Below are 21842 nucleotides of genomic sequence, written 5' to 3' on the forward strand. Positions count from 1 at the left end.
AGCCCCTGGAACATCCTGCTTGATGAAGTCTGTCTACCTGGGGGTTCTGGCCTCAGGCACAATCTATACTCACTGAGTGACTTTTGGTGGGGGCTTTGGGTCACGTGCTATCTCCAGAGGAGCAGGGGATGGGGGTGAGCCACGTGAGGGGTCAACCTTGTGCATGTGATGGAGCCCAAATAGAAACTCTGACCACCGAGGCCGGAGACTGGGGTTGGGGCGGTGGGGTCCCTTGTTGGTGCTACCCTGCAGGTATCATCACACACCGTGCGATGCTGGGAGAGGCTAGCACTGGGCACATAACTCCATGGGGAGAGAACAAGGGTGGCCTGAACGTGAGCTTCCCAGACCTGCCCCTGCAAGTCTTCCCTGGCTGACCTTCACTTCCATCCTTTCACAGGAATGAACTGCAACTGTGGCTTCACTAAGTTCTGTGAGTTTTCAAGCCAATTACTGAACCTGAGGATCCGTCCTGCAGACTAGAGACCCACCTGCGAAGTGACCCCCCACAACCCCCCAATGCTCCATGAGCCACGTCCAGCCCTGAGGCCTGAGCCCCTGGGAAACCTTACCATCTTGCTTTTCACGAGTTCCTCGATTGCACTGACAAGTTCGGCTGCGCTCGGCGTTTCGGAGCTGGTGGGGCGGACTAATAACCGAGAAGAGGCCTAGAGAGGAAGTCGAGAAAAAGAGAGGGGGGAGGGGGATGCCTCGTGTTAGTCACTGGACAGATGGAAAATTCTCCTGCAAGCTCAGCCTCTTTTAAAAAGTAATTCCAGACCAAAAGACCACGAGTTTGTCTTTGTTTGCATTTATTTAAAGCCATCTTTTAAAATTTACAATATTCTGACATGAAACACTAAATAAGACCTGTCTGGGATACATGTGGAAAGCAGACAGGGTCTGGTTTTAATCTGCAGCCATGTCCCATCAGAATGTTTCTCCAAGAGGTGACTGGGCATGGGGGAGGATTCTAACTTTTTTTGGCAACTGCTGGCTAGGCTCCTGGCTAAGGAGGGAAAGACGGAGATCACCAGAAGAGTGACAGGCTTAAGGGCTAGTGAGTGAATCCTTCAAAGAATCGGGAACCAAAACCAGGATACTAAAAATGGCTTTGCTGTGTGGATGGGGTGCAAAGAAAGGAAGGAAGGAAAGCAAAGGAGCTGGGGGCACTGGCCAGACAGGGAGGAGGGGGACAAGCTCACCATTTTCTGTGCCATCCATTTCCCCAGTGATTAGTGCAGAGGACAGGAGCTCTGTGGCCTCACAAGCTATCGGATGCCGTTTACGGCGAGAGTCGGGGTGTACAGAGCGGACAGGTAAGGGGTCTGGGGGAGGGGCTACTGAGCTCAAGTTTCAGTAATTTGCAAACACGCTGTGTTTGCGGATTACTCGCACCGTTAATTTACTGGAAACTAGAAGAGGGGTGTAATATGAACCTTGCTTCATATTAAGGACAGCAGAGATGCATGCGACACACAGCTAGCTGTCCTAAAGATGCATGGCTCACGGCAGACACACACGGATCTATACGTTCACAACGAGGCAGCTACAACGTGGGGCCAGATATGCACTTGGCAACACAAATGTTGGCTTGGTCTAATGAAATCTGGAAGATGAGGTGAAGAAAAGAGGGGGAAAAAAATTCAAATGGAGAGGTAAGGAAACTGAGCCAGAACAGACACAGAACACAAGTCAACATAATGCTGCAGTGAAAGTTTACAAAAAGAGAGAACAGAACAAAACAAAACATTAGTCACCAGATAATACACTCTCTGGGAACATCACTATCGACTTTTGTAAAGGCAGAACTGCTATGGCTAGTACCCAACGAGGTCATACAATAACCAGTAAGAGATCTTAGCAGTTCAGAACAATATGGTGCCATCCGCACTTTAAATGGAGAAAAACACCCTCCTGGTTTGGTGAACAGGCCAAGCAGGCCTGGCACCTCACTGTTCAGCTAACCATTCAGATTTACGCGATTTTAGTTTTCTGCCTTCAGAAAGGTATGGCCTAGAATGCTATGAAACCACAGAGGAGCTCTCAGAGCCCTGCTGCCTGGCGCTGGGTTTGTTCTGGGCAGTGAGAGGTGAGCTTCTCTCATCTCAGGCCACCCTGTCCCCCTGCAGCATGGGGTCTGTGCCTCGGATGAGCCCCAGACTCTGGACTCAAAGCCAAGCTACCTTCCTCTGCCAAGACCTACTGCGTGCTGACAGCCCTGGTGGAGGTGGCGGCAGAGTTCTAAAGAGGAGGGGCCTGAAGCTAAGATTGACCTGTGATCACCCTCGGCCTCAGGGCCGTCAATCACTGGGCTGGGCGGAGCCTGGCTCAGCACCCACGGGCCATCCAGCATGTCAGCACGGAGGAGGGAGTCAGGGAAGGAAAAAAGTGAAGACGGGGGAAGACTGATGAAAACGTCTGTTTTACTCAGAAAACTTGGTTTCTGGCCCCTGCTCCCCGCCCCCCGCCCCCCCCCCCCCCACAAATAACCAGTAATGACTTCATAGCATGGTTTTCAACACCTGCCAGTTTGGAGAAGCAGGCTGGGCTGCACCAGAGGATGTACAAGCCAGTTACCAGGTTTCCTTCTTGGTATTTTAGGGTTCTACCGCTGGGAGGCACAAAGTAATTTTAGATTCTGTAAGAACTCAGGAAAACCCAGAAAGCAAAAAATAAAGATTTACTTGGCCCGAATACATCCAGAGAGGAGACTCGTGACTTTGAACTAACTCTAAGCTTTGACAGACTCCGGTTTGATCCAGATGTTGGCTGTGTTGGAAAAAAGGGACTGGAGAGCCATACAGTCTCATCTGAAAACCACACCTGCGTGCAGAGACACCTGACGCAGAGAACCAGGCGGGCTCGGGTTTGGGATGTAACCACGCACGCAGGCAGGACAGTGATTTCTCTGACTGTCCACTCGACAGTGAGAAAAATTAAAATGACTTGAAAGGTAGTGATTAGGAAAACATCCATTAAAAATGCACTGAAGGTAGTTATGCAAGCGCACGTGTAGGGGAGACTGCGCGTGTTCCTACAGCCTCATCTAAACGCACGGCCTATGTTATCTATGCTCAGGGGGTGTAGGCGGGCAGAAGTCGACCTGGAAAACTAGCACGTGTTCCAGACGCCTTTTCACAGCCCGGGTCACTCTCTATGTCCAACCCTGAGGCTCGGGCACAGGAGTGAACCGCTGGGCCCTCTCCTGACTCGGGGCGGCCATGGCCCCCTTACCTTGTCGTCCTGGGAGTCTGGCTGGAGCAGGCTGTGCTGCTGGATGGCCATGGGCGGCGGCAGGGGCACGGCATCGGCCCCCTCCTCCCCTTCTTCCTCTCCGCAGCTCTGCATGCCCGAAGACGAGGACTTGGAGAGCGTGCCGCTGCTCAGGCCCTCATTCCGGCCTCTCTGAAAGCAAACCCACATTCGCCCGTGAGAACCTGGCCCTGAGTGTCAGTGTCCGGGCATAGAAACTGAGCCCTTGGGGGTTAACAGGAGATGGAAACTGACAGCAGAAACCAGGCACAAGCCCCTTCCAACCCATGGGAACTCTGATTCCTGCAAGTGTGCCAGCTCCGCCATCAGCCAGCTGGACGAGGGAAGGGCCGGGAGTGTCTGCAAAGGGACTGCCAACGTCAACCGTTGGGCTCTGCACACGTCTCATCTTCAAGAGGCTGATTTTAAAGAAACGTTCAAAAATGTGAACCATCACCCTCTGTTTTCTCTGGTCTCGTTATTTCACTTTTTTGTTACTTCTTGCTCAAGTAAAACCCCCTGAAATCATGAGAGCATAAAGAAAAATATAATTCAAGGTGTGTTTTAAGAATGAAGTAGTTCATTCATTTTCCCCCAGTCTTACTTTTATAAAAAACTTCAGTTTTTTCCTTCTATTAGGAGGACCCAGTATAGTAAACAGATAGATGAAGACATAAATGAATCATACGCTCCAGTGAAAACCCACAGCAAAAACAGGCCGAGGAAAAAAGCAGCAGAAACCACACATCTGCAAAATAAATTAAACGATACCAATCTTGTCCTCCTCCCCCATTCTCTCTGCCTTTGTCTTTCTGAGTCCGTGGGGAACTGGGGGGATGGGGATCCTCATTAAAAACTCTGAGGGCCCCTCACTAACACCACATTACTGAAGACCCATCTTGGGGATCATGAAAAAATTCCATTCCTTACAGCATAATTTTAAGGTCCCTCCCCTCCAAAGGAAATTAAAAACAATTCCTGGTTGGCCTACATACATCTATATTTGATGACATGGGAATAATCCAGTGTTTACTACTGGCTTAACAAAGTAATCGGATGTTTTCTACTCAGGACAAGAGGTCAGTATGCATATACATGAATATGGGGGCAAGTCTGATAGTGGAAATACTGGAGGATGCAGGCATTCCCCAGTCCTTCCAAGTCTAAAATTGGTGCTTTCCCTGCTGTGGCTATGGAGAAGGAAATGGCAACCCACTGCAGTATTCTGGCCTGGAGAATTCCATGGACAGAGGGGCTGGGTGGGCTACAGTCCATGGGGTTGCACAGAGTCAGACAGGACTGAGCGACTATCCCTCATTCACTATGGCTGAGTGCTAACCCAGAGACTGCTTAGATCGTCTGCATGGGGGGGGGGGATGGGGGGGCACCCCAGGCTGCCTGTGATGGAGGTGGGGGGCCTGGGGCAGCAGGGCACCACTTTCTCCTGGAGCAGGCAGGGGGTGCCCCCACGCCTGGGGAAGGGGGTTCTCGGTCCTCTGATCTCTTGATCAGAGGCTACACGTGGGTCCCCGACCCCAGCACGCTGCTGAATGCATTTTGTGGGGCTCTGACACCGGTCCTTTCCGGAAACACCCGGAAAACAACCGGACGAGGGTTATTCGCTGGGCCCAGGATTCGCAGGGGAGACGCCGCAGGCCCTGACCTCTTCCACGGTCTCGTCCTGCGGGGTGGCCGCGCTGTCGTCCGAGTCCTTCTGCGAGCCGGCATCGGCGCTCTTGCGGACCTCGCGGCTCTTCTTGTGCTTGTGCGCCAGCTTTTTCACGTGCCCGTCGGCCTTGCCGCTGCTCAGCCGCCGCACCGGGCTCGTCAGCCACTTGCGCAGCGTGTTGCCCGGGCGCTTGGGGCCCGGCGAGCTCTGCGCCCCCACCATGTGGGGCTGGAGGGAGGCCACGGAGGCGGGCGGGCTGGCGTCATTGCTGGAGACGGACAGCGAGTCTGCGGGTGAAAGAGAGAAGCCGATGTGACTGGCGGCCTGGTAACGAAGCCGCCTGCAGTGTGGGAGACCTGGGTTCGATCCTGGGGTTGGGAAGATCCCCTGGAGAACGGAACAGGGCTACCCACTCCAGTATGCTTGGGTTTCCCTGGTGGCTCAGATGGTAAAGAATCCACCTGCAATGCAGGAGACCTGGGTTCGATCCCGGGGTTGGGAAGATCCCCTGGAGAACGGAACAGGGCTACCCACTCCAGTATGCTTGGGTTTCCCTGGTGGCTCAGATGGTAAAGAATCCACCTGCAATGCAGGAGACCTGGGTTCGATCCCGGGGTTGGGAAGATCCCCTGGAGAAGGGAAAGGCTACCCACTCCAGTATTCAGGCCTGGAGAATTCCGTGGACTGTATAGTCCCTGGGGTCACAAAGAGTTGGACATGATGGAGTGACTTTCATTTTTCACTTTCAAAGCCTCTGGAGGTCCCGCTCGGTGCCACTGGGTCCACCAGCATGGGCACTGCCCAACTGAACGCCAAGTTCAGTGACCTCTGGGAGCCGTGCCCCCTGGTTCTGCCCTGGGGGTGGGGGTGTTGGAGGAGATCCAACCCGTGGGTTCACCGATCAAATGGTTCCCAAACTTGAATTTTGCCAGAGATCATTTTTCTCTAGGTGTACTGCGTGCCCCCTCAAAAAAACCTGGGTGACCCATGCTGAAGATCAGCATCAGTACTGCATAGACTCATAATGTCACTATCACTTAAAATATCACAGACACCGGAGGACACACTGTTTGAATTATTTTCACCCATTTTCTTGATAGACAAGAACCAAGAAAGAAGGGCTTTAAGAAGAATTTAAAGGAAATTGAAAACGAATCCTGGTGGACAAATATATTAGTTTGACTTACTCCCACTGAATAAAAGTACCACTCAATAAATAAAGTGGAGGCAAACCTCAGAGGTGTTGTGGGTTTGGTTTCAGAGCACCACCATAAAGTAAATACTACAATAAAGTTAGTCACATGAATTTTTGGTTCCCCCCAAATTAGACTGTTCAAGTGTCCAATAGCACTGTCTAAAAACTGCATATACTTTAACTAAAAAATACTTTACAGCTAAAAAAACGCTAACCATCATCTGAATCTTCAAGTCAGTCATAATCTTTTTGCTGGCAGAGGGTTTGAAAATCGCAAGAATCAACAAAACGTGGCACACAGACGTGAAGCAAGCAAATGCCGTTGGCAGAATGGCTCCCACAGACGCGCCCAATAGAGCTGCCACAAACCATCAATTAGTTTAAAAAGTAGGTTCTGGGGAGGGAGGTGGGAGGGGGGTTCATGTTTGGGAATGCATGTAAGAATTAAAGATTAAACCCCCCCCCCAAAAAAAAAAAAGAATTAATAAAAAAAATAAAATAAAATAAAAAGTAGGTTCTGTGAAGCAAAAAAAAAAAAAAGAGCAATAAAATGCACTATGCTTGAATGTATTAAAATGTATGTGTATGTATGACTCAGCGTGCATGTGACCTGGTAAATCATCCTTGTGACAAACGGCACCCTTCTAGAAAGCTCGGTGTGAAAGGGTAAAAGCTGGCTGGTCCCGCTTGTTCCCAGCCATGAAACACGAATCTGTGGTCCCTGCTCTCAGCCTCAGCACAGTTCCTTTGAGGTGCTGGAGTTGATACCAACAACCATGAACAAAAGCAACAATACATTTAAAAAAGAGATAACTTCAAATAACCAAGATGTTACTTGAAAGTATACCCCAATGAACATTCTCATGGGATTTCAAAGTTAAATGCAGTCAACCCTGAACTGATCGCTTTTGCTGTCGAACAAACTTAGGTAACAGCTGACAACAGCTCTGTGGAGTGACAGGAGATGTGACTTCACACACAGAAAGCCAGCGCTTTGGGAGACCTGTCAGCCCTGTCCTGAGCCCTGTACTCTGGGAGGACACCCGCACCGTGAAATGGAACAAAACGCCTCTCTTTAGGGACCAGAATGAGGAAGATCATTTACTCTCCTTGTCGTTTTCTTCCAGTCTTTCGAAGTCATAAAAACAATCTTTAAAAAGATGATTTGATACAGACACCTGTTGGAGCTTATTTACCTCTGCGGCCCTGGAGACCCCCATGTGCTACAGCTAAAGAAGGGGGTTAATTCTTCCCAATCCCCTGATTACATGCACAAGAGTCGACAGCAGTTTCACACTCGCCCGGGCAAGACAGCGGAGCACCACCATCTGCCTCTGCCCTGTCCCTTCTTGGTTGAGCCTTGCAGGCAGAGAGGGTATCATCTTTTGTAAACAGATGATGCGCTTCAAGCAGGATTGCTCATTCTTAAAAATCTACATTTTCGCAGAGGCGACTTCGGCTCAGAACTAATCAATTTAGCGTTCTGTTTAAGAGAAAACCCTTTCTCCCTCTGTGTGGGAGTATGTGTGTCTGAACCCGCCTGCCAATGCAGGACACTTGGGTTCGATGCATATATTTTTATTTATTTTTATGTTAAGTGTGACTGAAATGTTCCCACGTCAGCCTTGTGCTCCTCAGGCACCACAGGGCCGAGGCAGGAGAACCAGGCCATCAAGCTGACCCCACGCCTGCAGTCAAGAGTTTCCTGGGGACTTTCTCAGGGGCTGACACAGGACAGAGGGTCCCTGCTCTTGGGGACTCCTGTACCGTGACAACAGGGAGACCAGGGAAGGGGAGGGTTTGGACGATCCACGTGCCAGGTGATACTTTATTCAGCTGAAGTGTTTCTAAGTACTAAATATTACACGAACAAGACGCTGGGCTGGCCCCAGTAGGTGCAAACATATTTCACTGTCATTGACTGTGCTGGGACTCAGAGCCAAGCCTGGTACTTGCCACTGGATGGAGAGGAATAAACCCACTAGGGTTTATTCAATAAACTTCACCCTGGGGACCTGCTTTAAGTGCTTTCAATGATCACACAACCATCATTCAGGCAAAACTGTGACCCTTCATGCTATAAGTGAGTACAAACCCTGGAAGAGTTTGAGAAGAAGGGGAATCAAGTGGAGGGGTCACGGAAGTCTTACTGGAGGAGGCAGCACTGAAGCTGGCCTTTGGAGCTGGGCCTGACGCATTACCAGCTCACAAGGACTGAAGCTCCCAGAGGGTGGGGGCCTTGTCTGACTTGTCCCCTGAGGTGTGCCCAGGGCCTGGCACAGTGCCGGCTGTATAGGAGGCACCTCATATGGACCAGAAACAGCAGAAATTCCAGCCCAAAGAAACAGAGACACTGATTCACAGCCTTATGTTCCCTCAGCTGAGTAACCGCACCAGACAGAGAACTGTGAAGGTGGAAGTGGCAGGGCCTCCCCAACACGTGGTGAGCATCCTGACAGAGCTGCGTCATGCCCCAGGAGCCGAGGGAGGCAGGAAAAAGCAGAGGCTGACTCACCAAATGAAACCAAATCAACTGCAGGCCTTAACATCCATCAGCAGAACACTCACACCTTAGAAGTGATGGGAGAGCATATATATAGAGAGAGGGATATATATATCTCACCTACTAGGCTCCTCCGTCCATGGGATTCTCCAGGAAAGAATACTGAAGTGGGTTGCCATTTCCTTCTCCAGGGGATCTTCCCAACCCAGGGATTGAACCCTGTTCTCCTGCATTGCAGGCAGATGCTTTAAAGTTCATATATGTATCTGAATATCTGAAGTTCATATATGTATCTGAATCACCCGAAACTAATACAACATTGTAAATCATCTATGTAAATCAATGAAAAAATAAGTATTAAAAAGAAGATAAACAGAAATGATGGGGACACCACCTAAGCAAACAAACGAAACTTTCATGTGTTTTCGTGCCTAAAAGGCAGCACTTGGGGATATGTGGCATGGGAGCAACGCAGCAAATACGGATTTTTATGCAGGTGTTGCTGGTTGTAAAAATGGTTCAAAAAGAAAAACAGTTAAGAGATGTCACTTCTGAGCTTTTCTATGTAGGCTCAGCTGCATAGGATGGTTCACTGCACTTTGAGCAGTAGTTTCAAAAGAGGTTTTTTTCCTCAGTTGGCAGGTCAAGCACTAGAAATGTAGCTGAGACCTGAGTGGTCCGGCCTCGAGCCAGGAGAAGGCAGAGCTGTCCAAGGTTCGAGCTCACCAGCGCCGCTGATGAATCGCGTTCCCAGGGAACAGAGGTGCTCTTCTTGAGCTGCTATTTGTTATCACTTAAAGATATTATTTCACTTAACTGGAATATTTACAACTCAGAAATATGCTAACAGCAGTTTACAAACTAAGAAGGAAATTTTGCTGTTTTAAAAATTTTACCTTGGAAAATGATTTCGTTTCAGAAGCCTGAAAATGTGGAGGGAAAGTTTCTTCACCTGTCTCTAAGATTAGCAGGTATTTCTTCTTGTGCAGGTCTGGTTCATTAGTCACAATTCGGGTGATTAGCAATGAAAAAAATAACCCCAAACTAGAGCAAACAGATAGATTCCTTCCCTCTCCAATTTGTTTTTAACAATAATATTCAATTCTTTACACTGTTGGACACACAAACCCACTGATTTGGGCAAAAGTGAGTCTCTTAAGTTGAAAAGAAAAAAAAACAGTAAATCTTATCTTTTTCTTTTCAACTAGACACTCATTTTGCCCAGATCAATGAATTTTAACAGTCCATTTACGAGCTCTTTACCAGACTGTGACATAGGCATAAATTAGGAATTTTAAAACACTTAATAATTACTTAAACTTAAATCGATCATTAATAGAAGGAAATAAAAGTGAATGTTGCTCAGTCGTGTCCAATTCTTTGTGACCCCATGGACTATATAGTCCATAGACTTCTCCAGGCCAGAATACTGGAGTGCGTAGCCTTTCCCTTCTCCAGGGGATCTTCCCAACCCAGGGATCGAATTGCAGGTGGATTCTTTCCCAGCTGACCCACCAGGGAAAAAGGAAATAAAGGGCCTACTATTTTTTGTCACCTGAAGGACAGGTTCTGACCACTAGACCAACTGCCCTGATGCAACTTTAATATGTGTCCTAAGGGCATCAAGTAGAACTGAGGTCTCTGATGTGACTGAGCGTCAGGTACGCGTGACACACAGGCGGTCTCCTTGGGAGGCCCCCAATCGCTGGTTTGCACACAGGTGCCTTCCCCAGCTGAGCTCCCAGTGGCTGGATACACTGTGTCAGAAGGTCCTGGCCGAGCACAAGTGCTGCTGGGCAGGCCCCTTCCTCCCCTGTGTGCTTACAAGATGGTCATCAGTTAAGAGACCCGCTCTCTGTTTTCAAGGATTATGAGCGACTCAGGCCAACGACAAGAGGCATCTTGGGGTGGAGGCCCGTGGCCAGGGCTCCGTGTCTCCCTTTCATGACAGCATTTGTAGCCGGGTGACTGTCAGGACGGGCTTCCCTGGTGGCTAGGTGGTAATGAGTTTGCCTGCCAATGCAGGAGATATGGGTTTGATCCTTGGGTTGGAAAGATGCCCTAGAAAAGAGAATGGCAACCCACTCCAGTATTCTTGCTTGGAGAATCCCATGGACAGAGGAGCCTAACGGGCTTATAGTCCATGGGGTCACAAAGAGTCAGACATGACTCAGTGACTAAACAACAATCGTCAGGACAGGACTGTGACCTCAGACTTCAGGGAACACACCAGCGGGTGCTGGGACTGGCTGGTTTACAGCTACGTGCCTAGTTAGCACATCCTTGGAGCCCAATAAGTTTCTGTTTAAAAATTAGCAAGTCAGCGAATCGATTACTGGCTGAAGGCTATTTCCCACCCTGAACTCTCTGATAGCTGTCACTGACCCCCGTTAATGGTGACGTCCAGACATGGTGCTTTATCCCACCAGCTCTGAGACGAGCTACACGCCACACCTGTTAACTGTGGTCCAGCTCCCGAGTTTGTGAACTGTGTGCTTACAAGACGGTCATCAGCGATCACGGCTGTCCCCGCACTGGCCCGTGCTATGTAATGCTTCATTGTGGTGTGGAGTCAGGCCCGGGAGCATGTAGTGAGGGCAGGGGGCATACCAACACTCCCCCCCTGCCCCCATGGTGTGGGCAAGGGGGCAGAAGGAGGATGTGGAACTGAACTCGCCTGAGAAATATGATGGAAAACATGTTACTCAAAGAAACCGTACCATTCCTGTTTCCATCTTCTGTCCCTGTTGCTTGCCTTCCCCTCAACTTCTACTTTCTTGGAAGAAGAAGTAAAAAAAAAAAAGACTCAACACTCAGTGCCGCTGCCTCTCCACCCTGTCACCACATTCCACGTCTATGAGGGTGCCCATGTTCCTATCACACCTTGCTGGGGATATGTCTTCCTCTTTCCAGCCTGGGGGAACTCCGCTGATTCAAGGTCCAGGTGGATAATCAGCTGAGGACGAGGATGTCAGAGGGACTCCGGGCTCATCACCAGTCTAAGTCTGAGCCTGGCTCCTCCCCTCAGCAGCCCTGACCCAGGCCAACATCCCGGGATCCGAATTTCCTCCTCACATGACAGGATTGCATGAGAGAATGGAAATGAATGAGTTTTACAAACTGTAAAGTGCTATCTGCAAACACAAGACGCTGCCAGGACAACCTGGTAGCACAGAGCCCCTGAGATAACGTGCATGCAAACTGTGAGGCCCCAGAAAAAGGGGATTTGGATGGATCATCTTCACATCACAGGCCTAGCACGGTACCTTTGCCAACAAAGGTCCACAGAGTCAAAGTTACAGTTTTTCCACATGCATGGATGTGGGAGATGAACCATAAAGAAGGCTGAGCACTGAAGAATTGATGCTTTTGAACTGTGGTGTTGGAGCAGACTCTTGCGGGTCCCTTGGACAGCAAGGAGATCACACAAGTCAATCCTAAAGGAGATCAACCATGAATATTCATTGGAAGGACTGATGCTGAAGCTGATACTTTGGCCACCTGATGAGAATGGGCGACTCATGGGAAAAGACCCTGATGCTGGGAAAGATAGAGGGCAGGAGGAGACAGGGGACAACAGAGGATGAGCTGGTTGGATGGCATCACCGAATCAATGGACATGAGTTTCAGCAAACTCTGGGAGATGCGAAGGACAGGGAAGACTGATGTGCTACAGTCCATGAGGTCACAAAGAGTCAGACACGACTGAGTGACGTATGAAGGGTGACAGGAGCAACCTAGGTGAATTGCTTCATTGTGTTTCCATTTTTAAAAGTAACTTATCCCTCATTAAGAGGACAAGGTAAACTCCAGCCTAAAGAAATACTGTCAGTGCGTCCCGTCGCTTAGAGAGATGCTCGTGTGTTTACAAGAGGAAGCCAGCCAGTTGTGAGCTAGTGAAGCCCTGAGTGGGGAATCAATCAAAGTTTCTTTCTTATTTGAAAGAAACACAACTCCACAAAGATGGTTCTTTGCTGAAGTCAGAGTTCACCCAAAGTCCATGTCAGATTTCTTCTTAAAATATAGAAAAAAGCTAAAGAGAGGAGGGGAGCGGGGAGCCCTGCCCCCCGGCTCTACATCGGAGAGTTCCAACCCAGGAACGCACATAGCCCCAAGCTGCTGGGAGAAGGGAAACCGCCCTCAAGACCTCCAGTCTTACAGTTCAGACATCTGTGATTAATAAAGCCCCCCTTTTTTTTAATGTAAGAAAAAAAGGAAAAGGGCCCTTATCCTGCTAGCTGCAGACCGAGGAAAGGATCACGTTTCACTTTAACCCTCTCCTCATTTTCACGATGGGAGGAAGGAAGGGCTCCAGGATGTTTCTAAGGGCCCCAGAGTACAAACTGGGTGGTCAAGGATGCTGTCACCTGAATTTGAACAGCCAGCGCCCCCTCCCCTACGGAACATGAGTCACCGACATGCCCTCCTGCCCGTCTTCACTACCCACCCCTCCACCCCAGGGCAGAGGTTGCGGCTGCTTCGGTCAGGGCAGTATATCTCTGGAGTTCACGGCCTGCCTTTCCCTTCAAGTGAGACTTCACAGAGTCATGGTCATTCAAAGCAACGGGCAGTGGATCCAGCCTGTGCCTGGCAGGTACTGGGTGTGGGTCTGTGCCACGTCTCCAGTTTCCTGAGTGAGATGACGGAGATTCCTGACCAGGCTGCTGTGGGAAAGGAACACAAATGGTCTTTATCCACATGTGTGTGTTTGTGTGTGTGTACGTGTGCGTGTGCATGCACCCAGTTGCTCAGTCTTGTGAGACTCTGTGCAACCCCATGGACTGTAGCCCCTCGGGCTCCCCTGTCCATGGGATTCTCCAGGAAAGAATACTGGAGAGGGTTGCCATTTCCTTCTCCAGGGGATCTTTCCAAACCAGGGATCGAAGCTGCATCTCCTACATTGGCAGGTAGATTGTTTACCACTCTTGCCACCCAAACACGAGGCGGTACCCACATTTTTTTGCACAGAAAAGAAACCGCAAAAGCTAAGTAAGCAAACAGAAGGCATGGGGGTGTGAGCTGTGTGAGGATCCATCGGAAAGATGAGCTTCCGAGCTGAGAGCAGGAGGAAAGAGCAAAGCCTGGCCACTGTCACCGAGGCTCTGCTGCAGTGGGCGCCCCGAGCTCTGCAGCGTCAGCCAAAGGCACACACGGGACCATCGCTGATAGCTGATGACTGTCATGCCTGGTGAGGCACGACCACCACACAGGGGTAGACATGCAACCCTGGGAGGCTTTCCTACGAACAGCTAGCTCACATTTCAATGTTTCCTTCACCGAGGCTCCTAGAACGATTTTAGCTGGTTAGTTTTAAAGAAAGATAGCCCCATCTTCCTGTCCATTGTAGGTGCTCCAAAATATCTGTCAGATGAACCATGCGGGGCTGTCTTGATAACTAACTGCAACAGGGACAGCTGAGCTCAGAGCTCAGCAGGCTCCCACAGCAAAGTGCTAATTTACAATTCTGGCTGCAAGGACTTTAGGAGATGTTTACTTAGCAGTTAGTGCGAAGGGCTAGAGAAAGATGAATTCGAGGACACACTGGGGTTGAAAACAACACCATCAGACCATTTTAGAACAGACTGCTCAGGGTCTGAGCAGGTATGCCAGGCAATCTGGCAGTTTCTCAAACCCCTGTCTTGTTATGAGTGCAATGCAGTTAATCACCCTTTCCGTTATGCAGGAAATTCTCCCACTGTGCCGGGAAGGCTGTAATGTCCGTGTGAAAATCAGGCCTATAAACTACTTATGAAGCGAAGGGAGAGTAAGCTGTTAGTTTGTGATGGCTGCCTGGGTTGTTTAAAATATTCTAGTGCAAAATCTTCTGCGTAAATTATTATCATTCTCTGTCTTTGCTTTTAGAATCAAGGCAACTTTTTTTTGGAATAATAATTGAAAACAGTAACACACTGGAATCCTCTTGAAGAGCACATAAAAAGCAAGCTCACCCTAAGTTACTCTTTCAGATGCTTCACTTAGGATGTCATCTTCTCTCCATGCTGCAGAGAGATTACAATCACCTGGGCAACCCGGTGTATTCATTCACAACAACGAAGCATGCCAAGAGGCTGGGCTGCCCCTGGGAGAATTATAGGTGACAGGTAGTAACAAGCTGCCTGCTGATATGGTTATACGTTTGGTGGATGAGAATGTAAGAGCAAGTATTTTATAATATTCTCCAAATTTAAATCTCTTTCCTATTTGCGAATAAGTATCTGAAAACATTTCCTTGCTCGATTCCTGCTTTTCCATTCCGGTCACCTCACTCACTGTCTGTCTAGATGAGTCTGTGGTTCTTGATTTGCCCCTCGGCACAATAAAGATGTACTGGGGGTTGAGACACGGGCATGGATTAGATGCCTGGTCCTCAGTGAGTGACCTGCTCCCCTGCACACCCTGTGGTTCAGGTGGTCCACGGCTACACTCTGGACCATCACTGTCATGGCAAATGCATGTTAACATGGGAAACATGTTAACTTCATAAAAAGTTAGAAGCTGTACAGACGCTCTGACATGTGGGGTGTCAATGACTGAAAACGGTGTGTATTTCACTATTCAGAAAATGGTGGCACAAGGGTATTAAAACCCAGGTTTACACATGTCACAAGCCGGTACAGTGGGTCCTCAACGCAAAAATGGGAACTCTGCTTTTGCTTTGAAATGTGAAGCAAACACAGAAAACATGAAGGAGAAAGATAAATTCTCTGCTTTTTTAAAAAAAGCAATCCCTAGATTTGCCCAGAGGGCCAGCGTAGCGTGGCCACGGCGCAGGCAGTAATGAGGAACACATGGGCTCTGCTATCTGAGAAAACGCACATACGTGGCCAGCACACCCACTGGTCTCTGTGCAGCCCCCTCCCACGAACTCACATGGGAGCGCTCACTCCCAGGTTCCCTCCCGGGACCCCGAGCGCAAGAACACAAGCGAACCACCAGCATCAACTATAACTGGAACCAAAGGGACTCAACCAGAAGCAACTGCTCTACCCTTTTCTTTGTGAAGGCTGAAAGCCGGGATGTGTGTGCGCGTGCACACAGAGCGGCTGCCCCGTGCAATGCACCCGACTTCAGGATAATCTGTGTCATGAAATGAGAACACCCTCACACCAGCACCTAACGTGAGGGGCATGAGACATACAAGGCCTGTCACCTCTAACCAAACAACACACAATCAGAACTTGCAAGTAAAATTTGTTCTTTGACTCTTAGGAATATCTCTAAATGCTATTTATTCTTAGCGTGGTTTCTGAAAACACTCAAAACACGACATAGGCTTTGGGGAACGTGGCTGTGTCAACAAGGGCAAAACTTCAAGCACTGTTTTGCTTTTAATTTCATTCTTGTGGGGATAAATGCTAACCTCTCAGAATTTCGGGTCAAAACACATCTCATTTTAAAGGTTTTCCTGCATTTGAACTGCTCCACTTGAACTTCCAAGAAGGAAATGTGAAGAAATTAAATAAAGAAGAAAGCAGATGGCATAATCCTCTGCTTGGCTAATCAGATGAATAGGATATTACATATCGCCAAAGTGGAAATCTGAAAACACCCGAGAAAGGAAATGATGGAGGAGGACTCATTACTGACAGTGGGTAACGGATGAGCTAGTCTGGATCAACGAAAGGAATTTAATACAAAGCTAATGAACGGAGTAACTTACCACACACCCTGAACAAAACAGGACCTGGCTCCTGTGTGGGGGTCACATGTGTGGGGTCCCTTCCAGGTACCATGGTGGGTCTGCAGCAGGTGGCTGCTTACCACCAGGATGTTGGCTTCCAGGAAAAGGAAAACTTGGGAGCTGCCAGGATGGTGACCAGAACCCTGGGAGACGACAACTATAGTGCCAGGGGGCACAGTGGCCCCCAGAAGAGATGGAGGGCCCGCAGAAATCCCCTGGCACTGCTGTGGTGACCTGCTTGCCTGACGCCCCTCCCAGGGATGGGTCATGGATAGCCTGGGTCACCTGCTGGCCCGGAGCAGACATCCTCACACGGTTAAAACCACAGCAACACAAAACACAATGGCGCTCTCAGAATGTCCTCAGATGTACACGGGGCTTACTTCTAAGGGGATCCTTCCTGACTGAGGACAAATGCTGGCTTTGTTTGAGGGCGGTTGACAGCCCATCTCCCTGTCTTCTTGGAATGATGGGGCCGTTTTCTCTCTTTTTACTTTAATGTGGACTAGCCCTTGAAATAACATATTTTTGGGGGGAGATGAACAGCAGGAGTTTCCTGCAACCACAACTCTACACTGTCACAAAAGGGAAAGAAATTCCTGAGGGGCTATTTTGCCAATGAGGGCTGGTGGGGGGTGGGGTGGGGGCGGTTTGGGCTCATTCCTGACTTCTACACAAGGACAAAAGCAGATGTTTCTAGATATTCTTGCTGGATGAAAGAAAGACCCTTTTCCAGAAAAAAAAAAACCACACATAAGTCTTGCAGGCTGCACCCATTTACATCTTTTCCCCTGGCAAAGTTTCTGGACATCCCCACCCTCCGAGTGGACAGCTCCATCCCCTGGGGACAGGTCTGAAGAGTGAAAGGCTGGTCAGCATCACCCCACAGGGGACACTCCCCAGTCGGCGAGCTGGTCCCCGGTCCACCCTGAGCCCCACGTGGGGCTGCCACGGGGGGAGTTCTGGGCAGCGGAAGTGACTGATGATCAGCCTGGCACCAGTGAGGGCAGAGGCGGGGCAAGACGGCCCTCTGACACCGCACCTGGCTCCACGGCTCCCTCCTACGTGATTCAAAAAGACCGGGGCTGCCCCGCCGAGGCACTGCCCACGACCGCCCCGCTACCCAGGCACCGCCACGCGGGCAATGAATGACATCCTGCTGAGCTCACCCGGGGGCAGCTTAAATGCTCAGGGACCAGGAAAACTCTGAGATGTTTCTGTTTGTTCGGCTTTTTAAGGAGGCTGAGGTGCTCTGTGTTCCAGCCCTCCCCCCTCTGCCCACAAAGCCAAATGGATGTTCTCTTCAAAAATCTCACTTATACAAAGAAAATGTTATTAAAAAAAAATTCTGTATCCTTCTCAGATTACTATCTCATATACTGCTGACATAGGGATAATGAGGTTTTTCTTTGTGATAACATGGTGGGCTCTTGATTCTTAATTTCTTCATTTGGGAAGCTATTTCCAAGGCAACACAGTGTTTATTATTGCCCTGAATAGATAACCATCTTTTAAGGGAACAGAAAGTTAATTTGAAGGAAGTAAGGAATCACACACGGTTGAAGCCGTATTCTCTCCATCCCACCTTCGCTCTCAGAGGTTCTAACACTAACAAGAAACATGGATGTTTAATCCGTGGGCAAGACTGTTGCTGCTGTCACAGGCAAAGTGTTAGTAAGTGGAAGACCTAATCTTATTTGAAGGCAGCTGACATGTGGAACTGTATTCGTCATGATGGATGTTGATACTTTTGGTTAGTGTCTTTATATTGTTGAAGAGGATAAGATAACTTGGACGACTTTCTTAAAGAGGAAACTAAAATTACTTTTTAGGGGTCAATTTGCAGACTTTTTAAGCTGAACATGTCTCTAGGTGAAGCCAGGGACATGTAGAGACACTCTCCTGCAAAATGCTTTAAAAGAACATTCCGCAGCTAGGGGTTTAAACGATATGACTGATTTCAAATGGTGACAGAATCTCTTCATTAATATATAAATCTACTATTATTTTTTATTATTTTTAATTAAGACCAGATGTAGAATGCCAACGTGCAAGTCTTTTCCCTACCTTCCAGAAAGTGCACGGATTACATAAGAACATATCTAATCAAAATATGCTACAACCATGCGAACTGATAAAAGTTTTCTTAGAGCCACATAACTCATTCATACAGCCCTATACTCATTTTTATGGAGCATTAGGAAACAAAAACTGGCCTTGGAATGTTCTGCAATCAGCTTGCCAAGCACTATCACTCTTCACGTCATCTGCCCAGCAGGTTAGCTGAAGTTTCAGTCTCAAGGGATGGAATATTAGTTTAGAAAGAGTTACAGCTGTGGAGAATGAGGAAATGGACAATTTCATCCACTTCGCCCCCCAAAACCACAAACCCAGTATCTAGCACATTATATTCCAGGGTCTGTGATGATTTAGTTCAAAAATCAGAGAACCAAAAAGTCCTAACCAATTAGGAATTCCTTTCACAATTATATTTCAGTAATACCTTTACCAAAAGCAAAATGCTGCTCTAAGTAAAGCTAAGCACTTAAAAATGGGATTAAAATGTTAACCACGCAATTGTGGCTTTTTGCCCAGTTGCGCGTGTGTATCCTACATGCAGCACCCACATCCAAGCACACAGAGGGTCAAGGGTTGCCATCCTACGACTGCATCTTATTTGATTTTATGACCTCTTGCCCCCTGACTCCCCTACAGAAACCGAATGGCCCTGGGTTTTTTATTTTTCAAATTATTATTTCATACTTCCTTGAGGACTGCCCACTCCTGTTCCAGGATGCCACATACTAACACAACAACAACAACAACAACAACAAAAGCCAGAACACAGAAAGACAACAGGGTCGGATAACTGTTCTGGGCGTTCGTCACGGCGCCAGCCTGGGAGGTGACATCTTCACCTGTGACGTGTCCCGATTAAGAATCCCCCGCCCGCCTAGTCTGCGGGCTGTCCTGTTAGCATCTTGCCCACGTGTCCTGCGTTATTCAAGCAGCTGAGTAACTGCAATGAGAAGGAAGGAAGGGAGGAAGGGAGGCCTGGAGCGATTCCAGGAAGGAACAAAGCTGCCTCGGAGACAAAAGGAATGAAAAGGACGCCTCTGCTCTGAGCGCCAATTAACGGCACAGATCCCGTCCTTGGCTTTAATTAGTGCCCCCTGCGATAGGAGGCAGAGCCCCGACCAGGAGGGAAGAAGCCATGGTGGGAAACAAGCAAACAGCCTCCTCGGGGCGGGGGTGGAGCTGTGCCCGAGAGAGACAAAGGGACAAACCTTCAATTTCTCCTGCGTCACAATGAGTGTGCTCCCCTCTTGCTATTCAAGACTTATTCAGCTTCACAGGTGCTGCTGGCCACTTGGCCACTTCTTAAAATAACCCACCAGCTTTCAGAGATGAAAGAGGAAGGTGGGTGGGCCCTGCGGCTGGGTGTGGGGAGAGGCACTCTGTCTCAGACGTTTCGCAGGGGCTCTATTCTTGGACCCCACTCTGGTCTTTTTGCAATAGATCCATTTTCACGACAGTTGTTATCGCTGTTACCATGATGAGGCAACAGGCACTTCAACTGCGCATCTGAAGAGGGACAGTGGCAAGGGCTGAGAGGACGTCTTCTAGTCGAATTTTAAAAGCATAAACAAAAGAGTCATCCTTTCCCCCTCCCCTCATGTAAAAAGCCTAAAAAATGTGTCTAAGCACTATCGCTGGTTGCCTCTGGCTGCTAGCCCCCCTTTTCCCTGCTCTGCGCTCCATGTGTCTGAATTTTCCTTTGTAAACACGGTACACACAGCTTCAGAGGGACACCAACTATACTTCGGGCTGGTACACTCTGTTCACGTTTGTGTGGTTTTTATGTGAGAGCTGTAAAATCTGATGAGCGGCATCTGGACTGTGGATTCTCAGGGCGGGAGGGGGAAGGGGGAGCCTTGGAGGACGAATTCCGAGTCTCCAACCAATTCCCTGGTGGGCTGCGCGGGGTTCCCAGCCTTACTCACCACGCTGCCTCCAGCACCTGGAAGAGATCCTTCCGGATCAAAAGTCATAAATCCGTGTTCCCCATGAAGCCGAGCTGTAGGGATATACTTAGAGCACATGACAAGGGGGCGAGTGTTACAGTGGAGGAGAAGGAGGGGGCCTGGTCCTCGTCCATCGAGAGGAAAGCCGTCCAGAACCAGGCGGGGCTGTTTGGTCTGCGGGCTCCTGACCTGGGACCTTCGGGGCGCTCCTCAGCCTCTTTTTCACATAAACTTCAAAAAGCTTTAACATTTCAAAACTTTTATATTCACTTTAAAGATGGCCCCAAAACTTAAAAGTTTCTTTGCCTTTTCGCTGGAAACACACAAGTATGTGAATTGGGCATGTAACACCAACACTTCTTTCTTTCTCCCTAAAATTGCCCATCGTGAGCTCGGAGGGACAAATAACATCTTTGATTAGTGAAAAGTGAGAAAACAAATTATTTTATAATTGCAATTTACTTAAAGAGAAAAAACAAAAACCTTTAATGTATTAATAATTTTTGGAGAGCATAATACTCATAGCAGCAGCAAGTGGTATTATTATTTTTTGGGTGGGCAGGTGAGGAGGCTGCAGTTGAGCAAGATTAGCAAGGATTTAGCTTGCTGTGGCCTGGGGGGTTGGGGGGGGGTGCGGGTAGCCCAGACAGGAACACCGGTGGTCTGCTATGCACAGTCACACACTACCCCCATTGTATCACCATACAGACCATGTCTTAAACTTGGATTCCTTTAGAAATATTTAAAGACCAAAAAAGATTTAGGACAGAACTTAGCATGCCCAGTAACTTGTATGAAATGGTCAGTCTTCGTCGTTGGAACAAGATAGCCTTGTGCTGGTGCTTCTGTGGTTTCGTTCACTCACGGGAGAGGAGAGTGGGCGCTGCTGGCTAACCCCCTGCGTCCCTTCAGAACAGGTTTCATATCCCTGTATGTAGTCTTTGCAAGGTCTGTCCTTTTACTTTATAACAACAAAAACTGCACTGGTGAGAATCCACACTCCGCATCAAAAAAGAACAAAGAACGACTTGAAAGAGAGTTCTAGAAGGATGCTGAGGCACATGCCTCCCTGCGTACAGGGGTCAGTTTACTGTTAAGGAAGATCACTGCTTCATGTTTCTCCAGCACTGGAATAGAGTCCCCGTGTCCTATGAAAGGGCACATTTCAGAATGAGAGCCAGCTCAATAGTCCCACTATCTTATCAGTACAACTGGGCTCTCCTGCTGGCACCCTCTTAAAAGATAATTTATAGTTCTTCTTGACCTCATCTTTTCTTGAGTTTTTTCCCTAACATTAGCTTAGCAGGAAAATTCTCAGGGCTTATGGCTGTGTGAGTGATTGGAAAAAGCAACATCTGCAAATAAAATTCCAAGCAAGACTAATTCCCAGGTGGACAAGGAGGAGAATGCCCCACTGAAGATGTCAGAAAGCAGACAAACGGCCTTTCCCAACGCGCTCCAACAAATGAACTGCAAGACTGCTTGTGGGTATAAAGGAAGCTTTGCAATCACTC

At 48.7% G+C, this 21842-nt stretch overlaps 1 protein-coding gene across 2 annotated transcripts in view; it reads right to left on the bottom strand.

The window, feature by feature from the left end:
- TRIO (trio Rho guanine nucleotide exchange factor) overlaps positions 1-21842 on the bottom strand; it is a 356120-nt gene that overhangs the window by 40476 nt on the left and 293802 nt on the right. For both annotated transcript variants that reach the window (XM_069556151.1, XM_069556152.1), the window contains exons 35-37: positions 4919-5211; positions 3238-3408; positions 573-668 (exon numbers count right to left, since the gene is read on the bottom strand). In XM_069556151.1, coding sequence (XP_069412252.1) covers positions 573-668; positions 3238-3408; positions 4919-5211 — 560 coding nt within the window. The remainder of the gene's footprint in view (positions 1-572; positions 669-3237; positions 3409-4918; positions 5212-21842) is intronic.

This window comes from Ovis canadensis, chromosome 16 (assembly GCF_042477335.2).
Source record: "Ovis canadensis isolate MfBH-ARS-UI-01 breed Bighorn chromosome 16, ARS-UI_OviCan_v2, whole genome shotgun sequence".
Taxonomy (NCBI): domain Eukaryota; kingdom Metazoa; phylum Chordata; class Mammalia; order Artiodactyla; family Bovidae; genus Ovis; species Ovis canadensis.